This window comes from Somniosus microcephalus, chromosome 12, assembly GCF_052327205.1.
Source record: "Somniosus microcephalus isolate GS21.2 chromosome 12, FLI_Smic_1.0, whole genome shotgun sequence".
Classification (NCBI taxonomy): Eukaryota; Metazoa; Chordata; class Chondrichthyes; order Squaliformes; family Somniosidae; genus Somniosus; species Somniosus microcephalus.
This window is the reverse complement of record NC_140998.1, coordinates 153,242,218-153,260,779: the sequence shown is the minus strand read 5'-3', so window position 1 is coordinate 153,260,779 and position 18,562 is coordinate 153,242,218. Positions and strand designations below refer to the sequence as shown.

At 57.4% G+C, this 18,562-nt stretch overlaps 1 protein-coding gene across 1 annotated transcript in view; it reads left to right on the top strand.

Moving 5' to 3' along the window:
- The window catches only part of plekhh1 (pleckstrin homology, MyTH4 and FERM domain containing H1), a 338,941-nt gene that overhangs the window by 138,219 nt on the left and 182,160 nt on the right, over nucleotides 1–18,562 (top strand). Inside the window, exons 5-6 of the mRNA XM_086003678.1 lie at nucleotides 1,575–1,658; nucleotides 10,445–10,526. Of these exons, the coding sequence (XP_085859804.1) occupies nucleotides 1,575–1,658; nucleotides 10,445–10,526 (166 nt within the window). The remainder of the gene's footprint in view (nucleotides 1–1,574; nucleotides 1,659–10,444; nucleotides 10,527–18,562) is intronic.

Below are 18,562 nucleotides of genomic sequence, written 5' to 3'. Positions count from 1 at the left end.
TGGCTACTTGGGTGCCATAGCAGGGAAGAAGCCTCTCCTTGTACCCTAGTGTTACAAGGAGAGGAAGGATGGGTCAGAAGGAAAAAAAAACTCACAGGTGGTGAACTGGGTCTTCGGCTCAATAGAGCAAAAGGAGCCATAGCCAATCAGCAATAGAGCAAAAGGGGCTACCGCCAATCAGCAATAGAGCAAAAGGAGTCATAGCCAATCAGCAATAGAGCAAAAGGGGCTACCGCCAATCAGCAATAGAGCAAGCGGAGTCATAGCCAATCAGCAATAGAGCAAAAGGAGTCATAGCCAATCAGCAATAGAGCAAAAGGGGCTACCGCCAATCAGCAATAGAGCAAAAGGAGTCATAGCCAATCAGCAATAGAGCAAAAGGTTCTACAGCCAATCAGCAATAGAACACATTTCAGCAATAGATCAAACCATGCAATAACGATTTGCAGCCAATTTACACCCCACCCCGATTCACTATTGCCCGTTTTGCGCTACCACAGAAGACCAATCTCACCCCCCATAATTCCTAAAGCTGTATAGAAAAGGAAGATCCCAGATTCAAATACCAGAGATGCTGGCCTCAGCAGATGGCAGCAGGGGACGAACGGTGAGCATCCAGTTACTACATTTTAGTCTGGAAAAAAATGTAGTCTAAAGCTAAAGCAAAGATAGGAACTGGCTCTCATGTAAAAGGGACATATGGATTGAAAAGTGCTACACTTTTGAAGTGTAGTCACTGTTGTAATGTAGGAAATGCGGCAGCCAATTTGCACACAGCAAGCTCCCACAAACAGCAATGTGATAAAGGCCAGATAATCTATTTTAGTGATGTTGGTTGAAGGATAAATATTGGTCAGGACACTGGGGAGAACTCCCCTGCTCTTCTTTGAAATAGTGCCATGGGATCTTTTACATCCACCTGAGAGGGCAGACGGAGTCTCGGTTTAATGTCTCGTCCAAAAGACGGCACTTTCGACAGTGCAGCACTCCCAACAGTGCAGCACTGGCGTGTCAGCCTAGATTCTGTACTCAAGTCTCTGGAGGGGCCTTCTGACTCGGAGACAAGAGTGCTACCCACTGAGCCACGGCTGACACATTATAAGTATGGTAGTCATATTGTGGGTGACACTTCGATCCATGGCAAGCCATCCATTTTAAATGGGTTACCGTTGGCGTTAGGATTGGCCGGGTCGGGGCTGGCTGTGGTGACACTCAAAACAGTTTTCCTCACAGAATATTCAGGATCAAAGGGTTGGAAGGTTCGGGAAGAAAGTTTTCCCACCTTCTTTCACAGCTATGGGTCATGTGACAACCGAAGTGTTTAAGAATCACATCTAACATTATTAATATTATACTTCTGTTTTCACTATAAGTGTGTGAGTGTGATCGCTGTTATTTATTTCACCTCTCGGAGGACCTAGAATGTGTGCATTGATAGCCAACCATGCCAAGTTCTCATTCGATCTCGCCTGTTCATGTTTTGTTCCGATCTGCTGTTTATACAAACTTTTCAGGTGCAAAATTAAATTCCCGCTCAAGACATAAAACCAATTTTAATTCCCCTCTTTTCTCAGAGCCAATTGAGAGCCCAGGAGGCGAAGGTGATTGAGGAGAAGGCGGCCAGAATCAAAGAGTGGGTGACATTTAAGTTACGAGAAGTAAGTCCTGAGTAATGTTTTGCGATGTAACCTTGACGTGATTTTGATTGAAGCCACTTTAGAGAGGATGGAGTTACTGAACCTGCCGAGATCACTGTGCTCCTCCAATTCTGGCCTCTTGTCCTTCCCCGATTTCCATCGCTCCACCATTGGCGGCCGTGCCTTCAGCTGCCTGGGCCCTAAGCCTCTCCGCCTCTCTCTCCTCCTTTAAGACACTCCTTAAAATCTACCTCTTTAACTAAGCTTTTGGTCACCTGCCCTAATATCTCATGTTGCTCGGTGTCAAATTTTGTCTGATAACACTCCTGTGAAGCACCTTGGGATGTTTTACTACGTTAAAGGCGCTGTATAAATACAACTTGTTGAATCCCCCCATGGCCTTCAGCCTCCTCCCTTTGGCATGAGCTGTAGGGTGAGAGGGATTACAACTCTCAGCCCCAAGTATTCATGGTGTTACCCAGAAACGTCTGGGTGTAAGGCCCTGTGGGAATGACCTTGAGCAGCTAATTTGTTGAGCAATTCGGCTTTATTGGTGTAATCCGGGGATTTTAAAGCTACGTTGGTTTCTGAGTGGGAATGGAGAGGGCTCCCTCTGCTGATGCGGACACTCCTGAGGACAACACCCTTCTCCCCGCCTCCCCACACCTCTCTGTCCTCCCTTATAAAAAGCAGCAAAGGAGAAGGATGCTATTGCTGCAGAAAATGGTTTCCTTAAAGTACAGCAAGAAAAATGAAGTCAACAAACAAGCAGAAGGCCCGGCAGCACCTTCTCAAGAGCAACTAGGGATGGGCAATGAATGTCGGCCTTGTGAGCAATGCCCGCATCCAGTGATTGAATGTATAAAACAAAATACAGAACAGTGCAGAAATTTATTGCCCCTGGATTCCTTCAAGGACTCTTCCTGTTCTCCCATACCCATAGTGCGCAAACTGGAGCCAGAGAGGGAGCATGCTCTGAGAGTGACCACACTTCTCTCCCTGTGGCTAAGGCTTGGCACAACCAGAGAGGAAAATTGAAAGAAAATAGCATCTCATTCAATGAAGAGTGGGAACTTATTTTCTCTTTCCTGCTCCTCACCTGAAGGCTTCGTGCCATCGCAGGGAATGTTGTCCCTGCCTGATCTCCACTCCCCCGCATGTACCTTCCAGCATGGAGTCTTTGGATAGGGATTAGGAGGAGGTACCCTGTCGTGTTCTCCCATTGTCCCCCCCCTCCCCCCTGCCCCCAAATAGTTATGGGATGCTGAAATTGGCTAACTCGGTGTAGACCAGAGATTGAATGGACGCCTTCCTGCTACCGCACCAGGTGCTGCATCTAGGCAATACATCATCATTGCGGAATCTTAGCACATTCCTTGACCTCTGACCCGCTGTTATCATGAGATGAGTAACGTGCATTCCTGGGCTGAAATGTCAAAATATTATTAAACACCTTGAGCCTGGACTTAACCATTTGGAAGAAGGTCCCACTCTTTGTTTATTTCTCTCCTCTTCCCGCCAATGTTCCTTCTAATTTTTTTTTTACCTGTGCCTTTAAATTTAGTGGCCGCGCCGGCGCGGTGGCTCCTCCTGCGGCAGCGCTGGTGAGCGGCCTGTGCGGGACCTCGTGATTGGTGCGCGGCCTGCGCGGGACCTCACGATTGGTGCGTGGCCTACGCGGGACCTCGCGATTGGTGCATGGCCTGCACAGGACCTCGCGATTGGTGCACGGCCTGCGCAGGACCTCGTGAATGGTGCACGGCCTGCGTGGGACCTCGCGATTGAGCAGCCTGCGCGGGACCTCGCGATTGGTGCATGGCCTGCGCGGGGCCTCACGATTGGTGAGCGGCCTGCGCAGGACCTCGCGATTGGTGCATGGTCTGCACGGGACCTCACGATTGGTGAGCGGCCTGCGCAGGACCTCGCGATTGGTGCATGGCCTGCGCGGGACCTCACGGTTGGTGCGGGGCCTGCGCAGGACCTCGCGATTGGTGCATGGCCTGCGCAGGACCTCACGATTGGTGAGCGGCCTGCGTAGGACCTCACGATTGGTGCATGGCCTGCGCGGGACCTCACGGTTGGTGCGGGGCCTGTGCGGGACCTCGCGATTGGTGTGCAGCCTGTGCGGGACCTCGCGATTGGTGAGCGGCCTGTGCGGGACCTCGCGATTGAGCGGCCTGTGCGGGACCTCGCGATTGGTGCACGGCCTGTGCGGGACCTTGCGATTGAGCAGCCTGTGCGGGACCTCGCGATTGGTGCACGGCCTGTGCGGGACCTCGCGATTGAGCGGCCTGTGCGGGACCTCGCGATTGAGCGGCCTGTGCGGGACCTCGCGATTGGTGCACGGCCTGTGCGGGACCTCGCGATTGAGCGGCCTGTGCGGGACCTCGCGATTGAGCGGCCTGTGCGGGACCTCGCGATTGGTGCATGGCCTGTGCGGGACCTCGCGATTGAGCGGCCTGTGCGGGACCATGCGATTGAGCGGCCTGTGCGGGACCTCGCGATTGGTGCACGGCCTGTGCGGGGCCTCGCGATTGAGCGGCCTGTGCGGGACCTCGCGATTGAGCGGCCTGTGCGGAACCTCGCGATTGGTGCACGGCCTGTGCGGGACCTCGCGATTGGTGCACGGCCTGCGCAGGACCTCGCGATTGAGCGGCCTGTGCGGGACCTTGCGATTGGTGCGCGGCCTGCGCGGGACCTCGCGATTGGTGCGCGGCCTGCGCGGGACCTCGTGAATGGTGCGCAGCCTGCGCGGGACCTCACGATTGAGCGGCCTGTGCGGGACCTCGCGATTGAGCGGCCTGTGCGGGACCTCGCGATTAGTGCACGGCCTGTGCGGGACCTCGCGATTGGTGAGCGGCCTGTGCGGGACCTCGCGATTGGTGCACGGCCTGTGCGGGACCTCGCGATTGGTGCGCGGCCTGCGCGGAACATCGCGATTGGTGCGCGGCCTGCGCGGGACCTCGCGATTGGTGAGCGGCCTGTGCGGGACCTCGCGATTGAGCGGCCTGTGCGGGACCTCGCGATTGGTGCACGGCGTGTGCGGGACCTCGCGATTGAGCGGCCTGTGCGGGACCTCGCGATTGAGTGGCCTGCACGGGACCTCGCAATTGGTGCACGGCCTGTGCGGGACCTCGCGATTGGTGCACGGCCTGTGCGGGACCTCGCGATTGGTGAGCGGCCTGTGCGGGACCTCGCGATTGAGCGGCCTGTGCGGGACCTCGCGATTGAGCGGCCTGTGCGGGACCTCGCGATTGGTGCACGGCCTGTGCGGGACCTCGCGATTCAGCAGCCTGTGCGGGACCTTGCGATTCAGCAGCCTGTGCGGGACCTCGCGATTGGTGCGCGGCCTGCGCGGGACCTCGCGATTGAGCGGCCTGTGCGGGACCTCGCAATTGAGCGGCCTGTGCGGGACCTCGCGATTGGTGCACGGCCTGTGCGGGACCTCGCGATTGGTGAGCGGCCTGTGCGGGACCTCGCAATTGGTGCACGGCCTGTGCGGGACCTCGCGATTGGTGAGCGGCCTGTGCGGGACCTCGCGATTGAGCGGCCTGTGCGGGACCTCGCGATTGGTGCACGGCCTGTGCGGGACCTCGCGATTGAGCGGCCTGTGCGGGACCTCGCGATTGAGTGGCCTGCACGGGACCTCGCAATTGGTGCACGGCCTGTGCGGGACCTCGCGATTGGTGCACGGCCTGTGCAGGACCTCGCGATTCAGCAGCCTGTGCGGGACCTCGCGATTCAGCAGCCTGTGCGGGACCTCGCGATTGGTGCGCGGCCTGCGCGGGACCTCGCGATTGAGCGGCCTGTGCGGGACCTCGCGATTGGTGCACGGCCTGTGCGGGACCTCGCGATTGGTGAGCGGCCTGTGCGGGACCTCGCAATTGGTGCACAGCCTGTGCGGGACCTCGCGATTGGTGAGCGGCCTGTGCGGGACCTCGTGATTGAGCGGCCTGAGCGGGACCTCGCGATTGAGCGGCCTGTGCGGGACCTCGCGATTGGTGCACGGCCTGTGCGGGACCTCGCGATTGGTGCACGGCCTGTGCGGGACCTCGCGATTGGTGAGCGGCCTGTGCGGGACCTCGCGATTGAGCGGCCTGTGCGGGACCTCGCGATTGAGCGGCCTGTGCGGGACCTCGCGATTGGTGCACGGCCTGTGCGGGACCTCGCGATTCAGCAGCCTGTGCGGGACCTCGCGATTCAGCAGCCTGTGCGGGACCTCGCGATTGGTGCGCGGCCTGCGCGGGACCTCGCGATTGAGCGGCCTGTGCGGGACCTCGCAATTGAGCGGCCTGTGCAGGACCTCGCGATTGGTGCACGGCCTGTGCGGGACCTCGCGATTGGTGAGCGGCCTGTGCGGGACCTCGCAATTGGTGCACGGCCTGTGCGGGACCTTGCGATTGGTGAGCGGCCTGTGCGGGACCTCGCGATTGAGCGGCCTGTGCGGGACCTCGCGATTGGTGCACGGCGTGTGCGGGACCTCGCGATTGAGCGGCCTGTGCGGGACCTCGCGATTGAGTGGCCTGCACGGGACCTCGCAATTGGTGCACGGCCTGTGCGGGACCTCGCGATTGGTGCACGGCCTGTGCGGGACCTCGCGATTGGTGAGCGGCCTGTGCGGGACCTCGCGATTCAGCAGCCTGTGCGGGACCTCGCGATTCAGCAGCCTGTGCGGGACCTCGCGATTGGTGCGCGGCCTGTGCGGGACCTCGCGATTGAGCGGCCTGTGCGGGACCTCGCGATTGAGCGGCCTGTGCGGGACCTCGCGATTGGTGAGCGGCCTGTGCAGGACCTCGCGATTGAGCGGCCTGTGCGGGACCTCGCGATTGGTGAGCGGCCTGTGCAGGACCTCGCGATTCAGCAGCCTGTGCGGGACCTCGCGATTCAGCAGCCTGTGCGGGACCTCGCGATTCAGCAGCCTGTGCGGGACCTCGCGATTCAGCAGCCTGTGCGGGACCTCGCGATTGGTGCGCGGCCTGCGCGGGACCTCGCGATTGAGCGGCCTGTGCGGGACCTCGCGATTGGTGCACGGCCTGTGCGGGACCTCGCGATTGGTGAGCGGCCTGTGCGGGACCTCGCAATTGGTGCACGGCCTGTGCGGGACCTCGCGATTGGTGAGCGGCCTTTGCGGGACCTCGCGATTGAGCGGCCTGAGCGGGACCTCGCGATTGAGCGGCCTGTGCGGGACCTCGCGATTGGTGCACGGCCTGTGCGGGACCTCGCGATTGGTGCACGGCCTGTGCGGGACCTCGCGATTGGTGAGCGGCCTGTGCGGGACCTCGCGATTGAGCGGCCTGTGCGGGACCTCGCGATTGGTGAGCGGCCTGTGCAGGACCTCGCGATTCAGCAGCCTGTGCGGGACCTCGCGATTCAGCAGCCTGTGCGGGACCTCGCGATTGGTGCGCGGCCTGTGCGGGACCTCGCGATTGATCGGCCTGTGCGGGACCTCGCGATTGAGCGGCCTGTGCGGGACCTCGCGATTGGTGAGCGGCCTGTGCAGGACCTCGTGATTCAGCAGCCTGTGCGGGACCTCGCGATTCAGCAGCCTGTGCGGGACCTCGCGATTCAGCAGCCTGTGCGGGACCTCGCGATTGGTGCGCGGCCTGCGCGGGACCTCGCGATTGAGCGGCCTGTGCGGGACCTCGCGATTGGTGCACGGCCTGTGCGGGACCTCGCGATTGGTGAGCGGCCTGTGCGGGACCTCGCAATTGGTGCACGGCCTGTGCGGGACCTCGCGATTGGTGAGCGGCCTGTGCGGGACCTCGCGATTGAGCGGCCTGAGCGGGACCTCGCGATTGAGCGGCCTGTGCGGGACCTCGCGATTGGTGCACGGCCTGTGCGGGACCTCGCGATTGGTGAGCGGCCTGTGCGGGACCTCGCCATTGGTGCACGGCCTGTGCGGGACCTCGCGATTGGTGAGCAGCCTGTGCGGGACCTCGCGATTAAGTGGCCTGCGCGGGACCTCGCGATTGGTGCACGGCCTGCACGGGACCTCACGATTGTTGCGCGGGACCTCAACCTCACAATTGGTGCGCGGCCGCGCACCTTAGGGGGAGCATTGCTTCCCGCCCGCCCCCCCCCCCCCCCATCCACAAAGGATGTGAATCAGTATCGGAGCCCATAATCCACCCATTACGTTCTTTCTTCATATGTGAGCCTAGATGGCGAATATTGGGATGCTATTCAACCACTGGGAACAGTACAGCTGAGCCTTAACCTGCCCTCAACTAAAGACCTTGTACTTTCTAGCATAGGAAGCGGAGGAGGCCATTCAGCCCCTCGAGCCTATTCCACCATTCAGTTAGATCATGGTTGATCTGTATCTTAACTCCATCTACCCGCCTTGGTTCCGTACCCCTTAATACCCTTACCTAACAAAAATCTATCTCTGTTTTGAAATTTTCAATTGACTCTCGGCCTCAACAGCTTTTTGGGGGAGAGAGTTCCAGATTTCCACTAGCTTTTGTGAGGAGCGCTTCCTGACCGGCCGGGCTCTAATTTTAAGGTTATGCCCCCTTGTTCTGGACTCCCCCCACCAGAGGATATAGTTTCTCTCTATCTACCTTATCAAATCCTTTAATCATCTTAAACATTTCAATTAGATCACCCATTAATCTTCTCTGCTCGTGGGAATACAAGCTTAGTCTATGCAACCTTTACTCATAATTTAACCCTTTAAGCTGCGGTCTCATTCTAGCAGAGGTCACTGGATGACGATAAGGAGTCGGAACCCTGACTGCTTTTCGTTTTGTTTCTCTCTTCCTCAACCCAACATTCTTGGGCCAGCTACATGAGCCCTGCATCTCCGTCAGCTGAGACCAACTACCTCCGCACAGACTACAAACAGAAGCTGAAACTGTCCTGACCAGGGGTGGGGCTCAGTACCACACTCTGTCTACCCCATTTGAAGGGAGCTCGTTTGTTTATCTTTGAGCTTTCAACCATTCACCACTACTCCCTGCTTTCTGTCTCTTAGCCAATTTCGGACCCATGCTGCCACTGCCACTTTAATTCCATGGGCTTCATTTTTGTTGACAGTCTATTATGCGGTACTTTATCAAACGCCTTTTGTTTATCCTTGAGCTTTCAATAGCACTCCCTGTTCATCTGATCCTAAAGGAATGGATTTGTGCTAATGCTGCCTGGGAAAGTAGTGCTGACAATGTAACTTGTACTTTGTGGATTGAACACTGGGCTAAGCCTCATTTTTCCCTCAGAAAATACATTTCATCAGTGCTAACTTTCAGATTCGGTTGGATTGCAAGTTGTCAAGTGGGAGTGTGGAAGACAGGTTAGTCTTAGATGTTGAGCAGCAGTAAGTATTACTGCTTCACAAGATGGTGGCACTTGGCACGAGATCCACTCAGCAGTTTCCGCTGTGTTCTCATGAGGTAACAAGGAGGGTCGATGAGGGTAGTGCGTTTGATGCAGTCTATATGGATTTTAGCAAGGCTTTTGATAAGGTCCCACACGGCAGACTGGTCACGAAAGTAAAAGCCCATGGGATCCAAGGCAAAGTGGCAAGTTGGATCCAAAATTGGCTCGGAGGCAGGAAACAAAGGGTAATGGTCGAAGGGTGTTTTTGTAACTGGAAGACTGTTTCCAGTGGGGTTCCGCAGGGCTCAGTACTGGGTCCTTTGCTTTTTGTGGCATATATCAATGATTTGTCTTGAATGTAGGAAGTATGATTAAGAAGTTTGCAGATGATACAAAAATTGGCCATGTGGTTGATAATGAAGAAGAAAGCTGCAGACCGTAGGAAAATATCAATGGACTGGTCAGGTGGGCAGAACAGTGGCAAATGGAATTCAATCTGGAGAAGTGTGAGGTAATGTATTTGGGGAGGGCTAACAAGGCAAGGGAATACACAATAAATGGTAGGACACTGAGAAGTGCAGAAGATCAGAGGCACCTTGGAGTCCCTGAAGGTAGCAGGACAGGTGGTTGAGAAGGCATACGGGATACTTGTCTTTATTAGCTGAGGCATAGAATATAAGAGCAGGGAGGTTATGCTTGAACTGTATCAAACATTAGTTAGGCCGCAGCTAGATTACTGCGTGCAGTTTTGGTCACCACATTACAGGAAGGATGTGATTGCGCTAGGGAGGGTGCAGAGGAGATTTACGAGGATGTTGCCTGGGCTGGGGAATTTTAGCTATGAGGAAAGATTGGATAGGCTGGGGTTGTTTTCTTTGGAACAGAGGAGGCTGAGGGGAGACCTAATTGAGGTGTATAAAGTTATGAGGGGCCCAGATAGAGTGGATAGGAAGGGCCTATTTCCCTTAGCAGAAGGGTCAATAACCAGGGGGCATAGATTTAAAGTAATTGATCGGCGGTTTAGAGGGGATTTGAGGGGAATTTTTTTCACCCAGAGGGTGCCTGAAACTCACTGCCTGAAAGGGTGGCAGAGGCAGAAACCCTCATCACATTTAAAAAGTACTTGGATATGCACTTGAAGTGCCGAAACCTACAAGGCTACCGACCAAGTGCTGGAAAGTGGGATTAGGCTGGAAAGCTCTTTGTCAGCCGGCACGGACAAGATGGGCCGAATGTCCCCCTCCTGTGCTGTAAATTTCTATGATTCTATGGTTACACGGCTTACTCCAAGACTACTTTGCCTACATTACAACAGTGACTACATGGGCCGAATGGCCTCCTCCTGTGCTGTGAGTTTCTATGATTCTATGATTTCAAAAGTACTTGGTTGGCTGTGAGGCCTTTTGGGATGTCTTGAGGAGGTTAAAGGCGCTGTATAAATGCAAGTTCTTTCTTTACTTATTTTCTTTCTGTTTTGCTTCTTTTTAAAGCTGGAATTCGAAAACCATCATCTCAAAGTGACGACCCGCAAGCAAGCTGAACAGATTCAGGTCCTGCACTGCAAGATTCAAGGTACAGAGGCCCATCCTTTACCGGAATTGGAGGCAAACAGCCTTAAAATTGAAAATGGCAACACTTGTTTGACGTCCTCTTATCCTTTATATTCCTCTTTGGCCAGCTGCTTTTGCCCACTGACTGACGCATGGCAACATAAGGTTGTAAAGAATCAGAAGAAATCATTGGTCTATCTGGGTGGTCCCAACATTCAAAAGAATTACCATTCTAGCTTTCATACCCTTCAATGGATTTATCTGGCAAATCTTCATCCGGTTCCCTCTTAAGCTAGCCAATACAATCGACCTCCCCCCGGGCAGTCTGTTCCATATATTCACCATTCTCTGTAAAGTCTAAACTGTCTGTTTACCCTCCCTCTTCAGGTGTCCCTGGCCAATAATTATCCCTCAACCAACATCACTAAATCATTTTATCAGATCATTTATCTCATCGCTGTTTGTGGGATCTTGCTGAGCGTGAATTGGCCGCCACGTTTCCTACATTAAAATAGTGACTACGCTTCAAAAAATTACTTATTTGGCTATAAAGCCATTTGGGACGTCTTGAGGTCATGAAAGGCGCTATGTAAATGCAAGTCTTTACTGGAGTCGAGTCCATGCCCTCCTGTAGCACATGATTATATCAGCCATGTTATACCCTTCAGGGTCTTGGATACCTCATGTCGACTTACCCATAGCTGGCATCAGCTGTGCTGATTGTCAGTTGGCAGAAGGCAGGCTTTTCAGGGTGAACTGACCCTTCTGGTATCAGCCGTGGCTCACTTGATTGCACTCTTCCCCTCTGAGGTCAGAAGGTCGTGGGTTCAAGTCCCACGCCAAAGATTTGAGCACATAATTTTACTCTGGCACTCCAGTGTTAGACGGGGGGCTCGGCTTAACACCTCGTCCAAAAGACGCTAGTACTACACTAAATCTGTCTAGATTATGTCATAGAGTCATAACAGCACAGAAGGAGGCCATTCAGCTCATCGAGTCCGTGCCAGCTCTCTCTAGAGCAATCCAGTCAGTCCCACTCCCCCGCTCTGTCCCCGTAGCCCTGCAAATTTATTTCCCTCAAATGTCTATCCAGTCTCCCCTTGAAAACATTGAGTGTCTCCGCTTCCACCACTTCCATTGGCAGCGAGTTCCAGGTCCTCGCCACTCGCTGCATAAAAAAGTTAAAACCCCAAGGTCTTGTTCCAAACTTCATTTCCAGTCCCAAGTGAATGCTCAGCGAAAGGTAGAAACTAAGATGGCTGACAGCAGGATTTTTAAAATATGTATTTAGGGTGCTTTGATTTACTTCACATTTCCTTTCTTTTATTGGCAAATTCTTTGTTTGCCTGTGCCCTTGGTTTGCTTCTCAATGGAAATTTATTTACCCATTTTCCTCACGTTTCATATCTTCCCTTCCCTTTCAGTTGTGAAGTGTCAGTGTTTTATGAATACAAGCCCATCAGCTACAAGAAATTAGCACATGTACATGTGTGACACTGAAGATGTAACGTGACTGACTAGACAACATGTTTTTATATATAGAGCTGTTTCAACAACAATTTGCATTTATATAGCACCTTTAATGTAGTAAAACGTCCCGAGGCGCTTCACAGGAACGTAATCAGACAAACATTGACATTGAGCCAAAGAAGGAGACATTAGGACAGGTGACCAACAGCTTGGTAAAGAGCTAGGTTTTAAACAGCGTCTTAAAGGAGGAGAGGAAGGTGGCGAGGCAAAGAGGTTTGGGGAGGGAATTTTGTAAAGTGTTTCAGGATGTCCTGAAGTAGTGAAAGGCGCTATATAAATGCAAGTCTTTCTTTCTCTTGTCTAGTCTTCACTCACTGTGACTGTCTGGAGTGGGGCTCGAACTCTTTCGCCTTCTGATTCAGCGGCAGGAATGCTATCACTAAGCCAAAGGCTCACTCCCAAACAACAATATCTTGGCTTAAGTGTTTAGAATTGGCCCTTGGTCTATAAAATGGTGAAAAACAACCCAACCTACAAGCTGAGAGATAGAATAGACAGACGTTTAGTAGGTTTTGGAAATATCTAATCTGGGAGTTTAATGTTTGACCACTTCCCATAATGTGCTGCTTAATAACTGAATGACTCAATGGGAACCCAGTAACAGATTTACAGCTCCGAAATGTAATCCTGTGCTTCGTTATTCAATAACTAGGGATTAACAGGTAGGAATGTCCGTCACCTTGAGTTGGGCCATTCAGACGTTGTCGGTCTATCAGCTGAGCTGAGGCCCAGGATTGATTGTATTGTTTTTTTGCAACGAGAAAAATGAGGCAAGGGTCGGAACTGATGGATTTTCTTTTCCTCAGAACTTCATTTATCAGATTGCAAAAACAATGGGTGTGAATTCCTCTCCCCACCTTAGAATACCTAAATGAGCCCCAACTTCGTCACGGCCTTCATTTCAGTTTGTTGGAGTTGAAATTTTGTTCCACGTGTAGGTTGCTTTCAACGTTAGACTAGATGCATGTCTTCAAAATCTATATAAGAACATAAAAAAAAGGAGCAGGAGTAGGCCATTCGGCCCCTCGAGCCTGCTCCACCATTCAATAAAACCATGGCTGATCTTCTACCTCATCTCCACTTACCCGCCCTATCCCCATATATAACATTTTCTTTAAAAACTTGGCATTTGCACACACTTTTCTTTCTTGTCGTGCCTGCCTTCTGTCACGCTCTTCTTGTCACAATCAAGCGTATTCATTTTACTCAGGAGTCTTACGTGGTGCATGTTGCTCACTTAGCTGAGGGACCTCTCTGCTACTTTCCCAAGATACATGGCACTGTTCTCTACGGGGTCACGGAGGTTGGGCATTTACTCGAGGGGGCACAGCGCAGAGTTCACCAGACGGATACCAGGGTGTAAAGGGTTAAGTTATGAGGACAGGCTGCATAGACTTGGTTTGCCTACCCTTGAGTTTAGAAGATTGATTTAATTATGGTGATTAAAAGGATTTGACAAGGTAGGTACAGCAAAACTATTTCCTCTGGTGGGGGGGAAATCCAGAACGAGAGAGTATAATAAAATTAGAGACAGGAGGGAAATCAGGAAGCATTCTTTACACAAAAGGTAGTAGAAATCTGGAACTCTATCCCCAGCCACCACCCCACCCACCCGCTTCCAAAAGACAGTGGAAGCTGGCGGACAATTGGAGCTTTCAAGACTGAGCTCGATAGATTTTTGCTGAGTAAGGGTATCAATGGATATGGAGCTAAGGCAGGAAAATGGATTTGAGGTACAGATTAGCCACGATCCAGTTGAATGGCGGAGCAGGTTCGAGGGGCTGAATGGCCTCCTGTTCCTATGAATGGTGGGGGAGGGGTTAGTGTTATGAATCTTATGATCCATGAAGAAAGACTCATGAAATAACACTGGACGGCCAGCTGGTGGCGCCGACCAAGGAGTATAAATACTCGGGCTTGCCCAGGGACATTTTGTAAGACAGGAACTAGTGAAGTACAACTAGACCTCCATGTTCTGAAACAAGTTGATTAAAGCCTTGCTTTATACTCAAACCAAGTGCGTCATGAGTTTTATTACGTCAGTTAGTATTAGCTCAAATGGTTTCAATAGCACGAAGGAAACCTGTATTATATAGTTAAAATAAATATGTAGCTGAGTATTTTAAGTAACACAGATTTACCTACTGCTTGAGCTACCTTTTTAAAAAGTCCACCCAAACCCTGAATCCTTGACACCTCCCCCCCCACCCCCACAACCAGCACTAATACCCTCTTCCCCCAGCAAGATCTAAAACTAGACCCTGATCCCCAAGGTCGCACCAGGAAGAAGGCTCGGGGGGGTCTGCTTGCAATGATTGGGTAGATGTTGAATCTTGGTGGGGGGAGGGGAGGCGAGGCAGCAGTGGTGGGGGTGATCGGTTCTCACCAAGAGGGAGGGGGAGAGAGGGTACGATTGAAACAGGACTGGAGGCTTCCTTGTCACTGTTCCCACTCCCACTCATGCTCCTGCATCCACCCTGCCCCATTCCAACCGCCCCCCCACCAAGAAAGCCCCTATTGCTGCACGTTTGTAAGGGGTTATCTGAAACCCGCTTGCTAGTCCTCACCTACCCACCAACCCCACACCCAGCACCCACATTCCAATATTCATGCATGCTTCCATTGCCGCCCGCTGTCCCACCCTCCGCCCGCTGTCCCACCCTCCGCCCGCTGTCACCCCTCTGCCCGCTGTCCCACCCGCCCGCTGTCCCACCCGCCCGCTGTCACCCTCCGCCCGCTGTCACCCCCCCACCAGCTGTCACCCCCCCGCCCGCTGTGTCACCCCCCCGCCCGCTGTGTCACCCCCCGCCCGTTGTGTCACCCCCCGCCCGCTGTGTCACCCCCCGCCCGCTGTGTCACCCCCGCCCGCTGTGTCACCCCCCCGCCCGCTGTGTCACCCCCGCCCGCTGTGTCACCCCCGCCCGCTGTGTCACCCCCCGCCCGCTGTGTCACCCCCGCCCGCTGTGTCACCCCCGCCCGCTGTGTCACCCCCGCCCGCTGTGTCACCCCCGCCCGCTGTGTCACCCCCCGCCCGCTGTGTCACCCCCGCCCGCTGTGTCACCCCCGCCCGCTGTGTCACCCCCGCCCGCTGTGACACCCCCCGCCCGCTGTGTCACCCCCGCCCCTGTCACCCTCCGCCCGCTGTCACCCCCCCGCCCGCTGTGTCACCCCCGCCCGCTGTGTCACCCCCGCCCGCTGTGTCACCCCCCGCCCGCTGTGTCACCCCCGCCCGCTGTGTCACCCCCCGCCCGCTGTGTCACCCCCCGCCCGCTGTGTCACCCCCGCCCGCTGTGACACCCCCCGCCCGCTGTGTCACCCCCGCCCGCTGTCACCCTCCGCCCGCTGTCACCCCCCCGCCCGCTGTGTCACCCCCCGCCCGCTGTGTCACCCCCCGCCCGCTGTGTCACCCCCCACCCGCTGTGTCACCCCCGCCCGCTGTGTCACCCCCCGCCCGCTGTGTCACCCCCCACCCGCTGTGTCACCCCCGCCCGCTGTGTCACCCCCCGCCCGCTGTGTCACCCCCGCCCGCTGTGACACCCCCCGCCCGCTGTGTCACCCACCGCCCGCTGTCACCCCCCAGCCTGCTGTCACCCCCGCCCGCTGTCACACCCCCCCGCCCGCTGTCACACCACCCGCCCACTGTCACAACCCCCGCCCGCTGTCACACCCCCCGCCCGCTGTCACAACCCCCCCGCCGCTGTCACCCCCCCGCCCGCTGTCACACCCCCCGCCCGCTGTCACAACCCCCGCCCGCTGTCACACCCCCCGCCCGCTGTCACCCCCCCGCCCGCTGTCACAACCCCCGCCCGCTGTCACACCCCCCCGCCCGCTGTCACACCCCCCGCCCGCTGTCACACCCCCCGCCCGCTGTCACACCGCCTGCCCGCTGTCGCCCCTCCGCCCGCTGTCGCCCCTCCGCCCGCTGTCACCCCCCCGCCCGCTGTCACCCCCCCGCCCGCTGTCACACCCCCCGCCCGCTGTCACCCCCCGCCCGCTGTCACACCCCCCCGCCCGCTGTCACACCCCCCGTCTGCTGTCACTCCCCGCCCGCTGTCACTCCCCGCCCGCTGTCCCCCCCGCCCGCTGTCCCACCCTCCGCCCGCTGTCACCCCCCCTGCCCGCTGTCACCCTCCCTGCCCGCTGTCACCCCCCCCTGCCCGCTATCACTCCCCCTGCCCGCTGTCACCCCCCTGCCTGCTGTCACTGCCCCTGCCCGCTGTCACCCGCCCGCTGTCACCCCCCTGCCCGCTGTCACCCCCCCGCCCGCTGTCACCCCCCCGCCCGCTGTCACCCCCTCCACCCGCTGTCAACCCCGCCCGCTGTCACGCCCCCACCCGCTGTCACGCCTGCTGCCACGCCCTCCGCCAGCTGCCACGCCCTCCGCCCGCTGCCACGCCCTCCGCCCGCTGCCACACCCTCCGTCTGCTGTCACGCCCTCCACCTGCTGTCATGCCCTTCACCCGCTGCCAAACACTCCATCTGTTGGCACGTTTGCTGTCATGCCCTCCATCCATTATCATGCCTTCCATCCGTTGTCACATCGTCCGTCCGCTGTCACGCCCTCCGTCCATTGTCACACTCTCTGTCCGCTGTCACACCCTCCGTCCATTGTCACGCCCGCTGTCATGCCCTCCACCCGCTGTCACACCCTCCATCTGTTGTCACGCCTGCTGTCACGCCCTCCATCCGTTATCATGCATTCTGTCCGCTGTCACACCCTCCGTCCATTATCACACCCTCCATCCGCTGTCACACCCTCTGTCCATTGTCACACCCTCCGTCCATTGTCACACCTGCTGTCATACCCTCCGCCCGCTGTCACACCCCGCCTGTTGTCACCCCCTCCGCCCGCTGTAATCGCCCGCCCGCTGTCACACCCCCCGCCCGCTGTCACACCCCCCGCCCGCTGTCACACCGCCTGCCCGCTGTCGCCCCTCCGCCCGCTGTCGCCCCTCCGCCCGCTGTCACCCCCCCCGCCCGCTGTCACACCCCCCGCCCGCTGTCACCCCCCGCCCGCTGTCACACCCCCCCGCCCGCTGTCACACCCCCCGTCTGCTGTCACTCCCCGCCCGCTGTCCCCCCCGCCCGCTGTCCCACCCTCCGCCCGCTGTCACCCCCCCTGCCCGCTATCACTCCCCCTGCCCGCTGTCACCCCCCTGCCCGCTGTCACTGCCCCTGCCCGCTGTCACCCGCCCGCTGTCACCCCCCTGCCCGCTGTCGCCCCCCCCGCCCGCTGTCACCCCCCCGCCCGCTGTCACCCCCCCGCCCGCTGTCACCCCCCCGCCCGCTGTCACCCCCTCCACCCGCTGTCACCCCCGCCCGCTGTCACGCCCCCGCCCGCCGCCCCCGCCCGCTGTCACGCCTGCTGCCACGCCCTCCGCCCGCTGCCACGCCCTCCGCCCGCTGCCACGCCCTCCGCCCGCTGCCACACCCTCCGTCTGCTGTCACGCCCTCCACCTGCTGTCATGCCCTTCACCCGCTGCCAAACACTCCATCTGTTGGCACGTTTGCTGTCATGCCCTCCATCCATTATCATGCCTTCCATCCGTTGTCACATCGTCCGTCCGCTGTCACGCCCTCCGTCCATTGTCACACTCTCTGTCCGCTGTCACACCCTCCGTCCATTGTCACGCCCGCTGTCATGCCCTCCACCCGCTGTCACACCCTCCATCTGTTGTCACGCCTGCTGTCACACCCTCCATCCGTTATCATGCATTCTGTCCGCTGTCACACCCTCCGTCCATTATCACACCCTCCATCCGCTGTCACACCCTCTGTCCATTGTCACACCCTCCGTCCATTGTCACACCTGCTGTCATACCCTCCGCCCGCTGTCACACCCCGCCTGTTGTCACCCCCTCCGCCCGCTGTAATCGCCCGCCCGCTGTCAACCCCCGGCCTGCTGTCATCCCCCGCCCGCTGTCATCACCCGCCCGTTGTCATCACCCGCCCATTGTCATCACCCGCCCGCTGTCATCACCCGCCCGCTATCACCCCCCCGCCCGCTGTCATCCCCCGCCCGCTGTCATCCCCCGCCTGCTGTCATCCCCCGCCCGCTGTCGTCCCCCGCCCGCTGTCATCCCCCGCCCGTTGTCACCCCCCGCCCGCTGTCAACCCCCGCCCGCTGTCATCCCCCACCCGCTGTCACCCCCCCGCCCGCTGTCATCCCCCGCCCGTTGTCACCACCCGCCCGCTGTCACCCCCCCGCCCGCTGTCATCTCCCCCGCCCGCTGTCACCCCCCCGCCCGCTGTCACCCCCCCGCCCGCTGTCATCCCCCGCCCGCTGTCACCCCCCGCCCGCTGTCATCCCCCGCCGGCTGTCACCCCCCCGCCCACTGTCACCCCCCCGCCCGCTGTCATCCCCCGCCCGCTGTCATCCCCCGCCCGCTGACATCCCCCGCCCGCTGTCATCCCCCGCCCGCTGTCACCTCCCCGCCCGCTGTCACCCCCCGCCCGCTGTCATCCCCCCGCCCGCTGTCACCTCCCCGCCCGCTGTCACGCCCCCCGCCCGCTATCACGCCCCCGCCC